This window comes from Erinaceus europaeus, unplaced genomic scaffold (genome assembly GCF_950295315.1).
Source record: "Erinaceus europaeus unplaced genomic scaffold, mEriEur2.1 scaffold_617, whole genome shotgun sequence".
Lineage (NCBI taxonomy): Eukaryota > Metazoa > Chordata > Mammalia > Eulipotyphla > Erinaceidae > Erinaceus > Erinaceus europaeus.
The window spans coordinates 70,196-76,195 of NW_026648106.1; the positions used below are offsets into that span (position 1 = coordinate 70,196).

A 6,000-nucleotide genomic window follows, 5' to 3' on the forward strand; every position below is an offset into this window, starting at 1 on the left:
TTTCTGTCTCTATCCAATAATATACAATTGAAAGAGAGAGAGAAAGAGAGACATAGAGAAAACTAAGCCTCCCTTTGGCACAGGAGCAATACCAGGGATCAAACTCAGGCCCTCAGGCTCCAGAGTCTTTTTTTTTTTTTAATATTTATTTTATTTATTTATTCCCTTTTGTTGCCCTTGTTTTTTATTGTTGTAGTTATTATTGTTGTTGTCATTGTTGTTGGATAGGACAGAGAGAAATGGAGAGAGGAGGGGAAGACAGAGAGGAGGAGAGAAAGACAGACACCTGCAGACCTGCTTCACCGCCTGGGAAGCGACTCCCCTGCAGGTGGGGAGCCGGGGTTCGAACCGGGATCCTTATGCAGGCTCCAGAGTCTTAAGGCCTTATCCACTGCACCCCCATCCCCAGGCCACCACTATTCGCAAATGATCGAGTGCATTGAATAAAAAAGCAACCCTACCTGATCAAAACCGTGTCCCAGTGCCCTTTGGTGGCTGAGAGCAGACTGTTTTTTCTTCCCAGGCACAATGGACTGTGTGTCATTCTCCTCTGCCTCCTCCCCATGTCCCTGTCCCCTCATGAGTGACAGCTCAGTAGTCACTGGGCCCCCGATCAATGGTACCTCCCAGCAGTGGGTCGACAGTGTTAATTGGGCTCCAGAGCCACAGAGGTGGGGTGTGGACAGGGCTAATGGAGTGTAGACAGCTCTCAGCCCCTCTGTGGCCTCATGCCAGAAACACAGCACTGTCTGTCTCTCCCTGTAACCTGTTTGTCTCTCTCTTTCTCTCTTTTAATATTATTTATTTATTAATTTATTATTGGATAGAGAGAGAGAGAAATTAAGAGGGCAGGAGGAGAGACACAGAGAGACACCTGCAGTCCTGCTTCACCACTTGCAAAGTTTTCCCCCTGCAGGTGGGGACCAGGGGTTTGAACCTGGATCCTTGAGCACTGTCATATGAGCACTTAACCAGATTTCCTACTGCCTGGCTGGCCTGCCTGTCTTCCCCCCCCCCCCACCCCCGCTCTGGGCAGAGGTTAAAAACTCATTCACAGGGCAAAGAGCTGTGACTCTCCTGCCTGAGGCTCTGAGGTCCCAGGTTCAACCTCCTGCACCACCATCAGCCACAACTGAGCAGGGCTCTGGTGTCTCTCTCTCTCATTAAAAATAATAATAGTAACAATAATAATAGAGAGGGAGAAAACTAGGGATATAAGAGTGATTATGCCCCCAAAAAACTGTCTTGCGTAAAACTCCAAAGTCCCAAGTTCAGTCCCCAGCACCACCATCAGCCAGAACTGAGCAGGGCACTGGTCTAAATAAGTAAAATTGCCTTGTTGTTATTGTTTTTTTTTTCTTCTTCTTCCTGTTCATTTATTTTTAATTTTTTAAAATATTTTTACTTATTCCCTTTTGTTGCCCTTGCTGTTTTATTGTTGTTGTCGTTGTTGGATAGGGCAGAGAGGAATGGAGAAAGGAAGGGAAGACAGAGAGGAGGAGAGACAGATAGACAGACACCTACAGACCTGCTTCACTGCCTGTGAAGCGACTCCCCTGCAGGTGGGGAGCCGGGGCCTTGAACCGGGATCCTTAGGCCTGTCCTTGTGCTTTGTGCCACATGCGCTTAACCCACTGCGCCACCGTCCGACCCCCTCTAACTTATTTTTATTCAGTGTCCATTTGTTGATACCTGAGAGACAGGTGGTGCACACGCATGGGAGAGGGAGAGGGAGAGGGGGAGAGGGAGAGGGAGAGGGAGAGGGAGAGAGAGAGAGAGGAGACACCAGAGTATCACTCTGGCATGCATGATGATGAGGATTGACATCAGGACCTCATGCTTCCGAGTTTAGTGCTGTACTGACTTCACCTGCTCCTTGGTCCTCATTCTCTAGTTCTAGTTCTGGGCAAGGGCGACCACAGCCCTGTCCGCCCTCCATGAGGCTCCCTGGGTGCTGTGCAGGGTGCTGAGAGAGGAGAGATTCCCCACAGGCCTGCCTCACCCTCCATGCGCTCCCTGGGTGCTGTGCAGGGTGCTGAGAGAGGAGAGACCCCACAGCCCTGCCCACCCTCCATGGGGCTCCCTGGGTGCTGTCCATGGTGCTGAGAGAGGAGAGACCCCACAGCCCTGCCCACCCTCCATGGGGCTCCCTGGGTGCTGTCCATGGTGCTGAGAGAGGAGAGACCCCACAGCCCTGCCCACCCTCCATGGGGCTCCCTGGGTGCTGTCCATGGTGCTGAGAGAGGAGAGACCCCACAGCCCTGCCCACCCTCCATGGGGCTCCCTGGGTGCTGTGCATGGTGCTGAGAGAGGAGAGACCCCACAGCCCTGCCCACCCTCCATGGGCTCCCTGGGTGCTGTGCCTGGTGCTGAGAGAGGAGAGACCCTACAGCCCTGCCCACCCTCCATGGGCTCCCTGGGTGCTGTGCCTGGTGCTGAGAGAGGAGAGACCCCACAGCCCTGCCCACCCTCCATGGGGCTCCCTGGGTGCTGTGCCTGGTGCTGAGAGAGGAGAGACCCCACAGCCCTGCCCACCCTCCATGGGCTCCCTGGGTGCTGTCCATGGTGCTGAGAGAGGAGAGACCCCACAGCCCTGCCCACCCACCATGGGGCTGTCCATGGTGCTGAGAGTGGAGAGAGACCACACACACACACACACACACACACACACACACACACACACACACACACACACACACACACAGCCGTGCTCCACCCTCCATGAGGATTCCTCCACACCAGACTATGGAGACATCTCAGCCACTGCAAGCTTAGTACTTGCATGCCTGAATTCCCAGAGGTCTCAAGCTCATTCCTAGCGCTCTGACATCTGTCTCCTTCTCTCTCTCACTCTCTCTCTCTCTCTCTCTCTCTCTCTCACACACACACACACACACACACACACACGCATGATATCTTTAAGCAGGAATAAATACAGTCCTGGGGGATCAAGTCTCTCGCACAGGGCGTGTCTGAGGAACTCTGTTCCCTGGGAGTGCTGGGATTTCAGTGTCTCACCTGAGGCAGCACTGGAGCCGCAAAGGAACCGCCTGTCAGAAGCCACGTGTGGGTTTGGTCGTGGACTTGTGAGTCCAGATCCTGACTCCCCAGGAAGGGTTCCGAGCCGCCTAGAGATTTTCAGCCTGGCAGTGCTTTTTTTGTCTGTGTAGGAGAGCTTGTTATTGGCCCCCCCCCCCCCCACGTGTGGTTGGGATGTCTGTTGGGCTGTTTGAGGTCACCAGTTAGTGGGGGCTATTGGGGAATGAATGAACAGACGAGGTCCAGGGAGGTAGCCCAGTGGATAAGGCATTGGACTCTTTTAAGCCTGAGGTCCAGAGTTCGATCCTTGGCATTGCATGGGCCCAGAAAGAGACTCTTCTGCTACCTCTCTCCCTCTCTCTGTCTCTCTCTCTCTCATAAATACAATTTTATTTGTTTTTAATTTTTTTTTAGATTTTTATTTACTTATTCCCATTTGTTGCCCTTTTTATTGTGGTAGTTATTATTGTTGTTATTGATGTCGTTGTTGGATAGGACAGAGAGAAATGGAGAGAGGAGGGGAAGACAGAGAGGGGGAGTGAAAGACAGACACCTGCAGACCTGCTTCACCGCCTGTGAAGCGACTACCCTGCAGGTGGGGAGCCGGGGGCTTGAACTGGGATCCTTACGCCGGTCCTTGCGCTTTGCGCCATGTGCACTTAACCCGCTGCGCTACCGCCCGACTCCCCGTTTTTAATTTTTTTTTTTACCTATTTATTTTTGCCACCAGGGTTATTGCTGGGGCTGGGTGTCTGCATAATGAATTATGATGAATTCACAGCTCCCAATGGACATTCTTACCTTTTTTTTTTTTGGCACGACAGAAATTGGGAGGGAGGGAAGGCGAGAGATGGAAAGAGAGAGCAAAAGATACCTGCAGACCTGCTTCACTAATTGTGAAGCGTCCCACTGCAGGTGAAGAGAGGGGGCTTGAACCCGGGGTCATCGTGCATGGTGTTAACGTATGCTTAACCAGGTGTGCCACTGCCCAGTCCCCTTATTATGTATTTATTTGAATGATAGAGATATGAAAGAGAGAGAGAGAGAAAGACAGAGACAGACATACTCCTGTATCCTGCTCAGCTCTGGCTAATAATGGTGATGCTGGGGATTGAACCTGGGACCTCATAGCCTCAGGCAGGAAGGAAGAGTGGTTTGCAGAACCATTATGGTATCTTCTCTCTTCCCCTCCCCTCCTCCATACTTTATTTTCTTGAGAGCAAGAGACAGAACCAGAGCCCTGGTCATCCCTGACTGATGGTAGTGCCGGGGCTTGAACCTGGGACTTCAGAGCCTCAGGCAGGCCAGCCTCTTGAATCACCACTCTGCCATCTCCCCAGCCTGATCTTTTGAGAGGGGAAGATGGGGGTATAAGGTGATGAGAGCTAGAGCTCACCTAGGAAGGCGCCTACCTCGCCTCGTTTTGCATGTTCCCCCCACCACCTCGTTGGACCTCTAGCCACCGGGGGGAGCTCCAGCAGCACCCTCTGCTCTTCCATCTGCCCGTCTGTTCCTCTCTGGCTACCTGAAATCAATAGTGAACCCGACAGGCGGCCCAGAGTCTCCTCTGGGGCCTGACACTCCAGCTGAGACTAATTGTCACCTCCAGGGCCATCTCTCTCTATTTTCTTTTTATTTTTTTTTCTTTTAGCCAGAGACTGTGATTTCCACCCTAGCTGCTCTCAGTGGGGTCCAGTACAGTCAGAGGGGTGGGGTGGGTGTGGGGGACTGCGTCAGCCTCCACCGTAGGCTTCTAGAAGGATCTGGGAAGTATAAAAAGGCCCAGGGCCCTCGCAGCCCCCGCAGTACAGGAGGCTAAGCATGGGGAGTACCCACTCCCGAGGCGGGGAGCGGCCGGGGCCCCCCGAGCTGGCTATGCTGGGGGCCGCTCGTAGGTGGGGAGAGGCCGGCCTGCTGGAGCAGGAGCTTCTGACCTCGAGGGTGCTGGCCGCCCTGCGCCCCCCACGCCCCGGGGGTCCCAGACTCCTGGGTGCCAACTCTGTCTTCACCTCGGTCTTCACAGCCTCACTGAAGGAGCCCCCCCGGGCCCCCCTCGCCTCCCAGGGCAGCCCCGGCCCGGCCAGGAATGCCGGCATGACAGTGGCGCAGAAGGGGGCGCCCCAGCCTGCACCCAGCCCCCCGGCCTCGGCGAGCGGGGCACGGCCCAGGTGAGTGGGGATGAGGGGGGCCTGGTGGGAGATGGGGGGGCCTGGGGGAGACAAGGGGTAGCCTGGTAAAGGTGGGGTACCCTGGAATAGACTAAGGGTGTCCTGGAGTAGATAGAGTGTTCTGGGGAAGATAGGGGTGTCTTAGGGGAGATAGGAGGTGTCCTGGGGTGGACAGGAGGTGCCCTGGGAAAGATGGGGTACCCTGGGATAGACAAGGGTGATGTGAGATAGATGGGGTGTCTTAGAGGAGACAGGAGGTGTCCTGGGGTGGACAGGGGGTGCCCTGGGGAAGATGGGGTGCCCCAGGATGGACAAGGGTGATCTGGGAAAGGTGAGGTACCCTGGGAAAGACAGGACATGGCATGGGGGAGATGGGGGTACCCTGCAGGAGACAGGAGTGATGTCCGGGGTAGATGGGGAGTCTTGGGGGTGACAGGGGTGTCCTGGGGTGGACAGGGGTGATCTGGGGAAGGTGGGGTACCCTAGGAAAGACAGGACCTGGCATGGGGGAGACGGGGGGTGGTGACTTGGGGAAGACAGTGGGGTACCCTGGGGCAGTGGTGCCCTGGGGAAGCAGGTGTATCCATAAGAGAAAGAGAAAGAAAGATGGAGAGACCTGGGGGAGCTCGGAGATTCCCTGGAGGAGACGGGTGATTTGGAGAAGCAAGTGTGTGTGTGTGTGTGTGTGTGTGTGTGTGTGTGTGTGTGTGTGTGTGTGTGTGTGTGTGTGTGAGAGAGAGAGAGAGAGAGACAGAGACAGACAGACAGAGGCAGACCCAAGCAACCTGGGATA

The 6,000-nt window shown here is 54.7% G+C and overlaps 1 protein-coding gene across 1 annotated transcript in view; it reads left to right on the plus strand.

Moving 5' to 3' along the window:
* The window catches only part of LOC103122242 (rho guanine nucleotide exchange factor 18-like), a 63,278-nt gene extending 57,436 nt beyond the window's left edge, over nt 1-5,842 (plus strand). Inside the window, exon 11 of the mRNA XM_060184735.1 lies at nt 5,063-5,842. Within this exon, the coding sequence (XP_060040718.1) occupies nt 5,063-5,211 (149 nt within the window). The 3' untranslated portion in view covers nt 5,212-5,842. The remainder of the gene's footprint in view (nt 1-5,062) is intronic.
* The last annotated feature ends 158 nt before the right edge of the window (nt 5,843-6,000 follow it).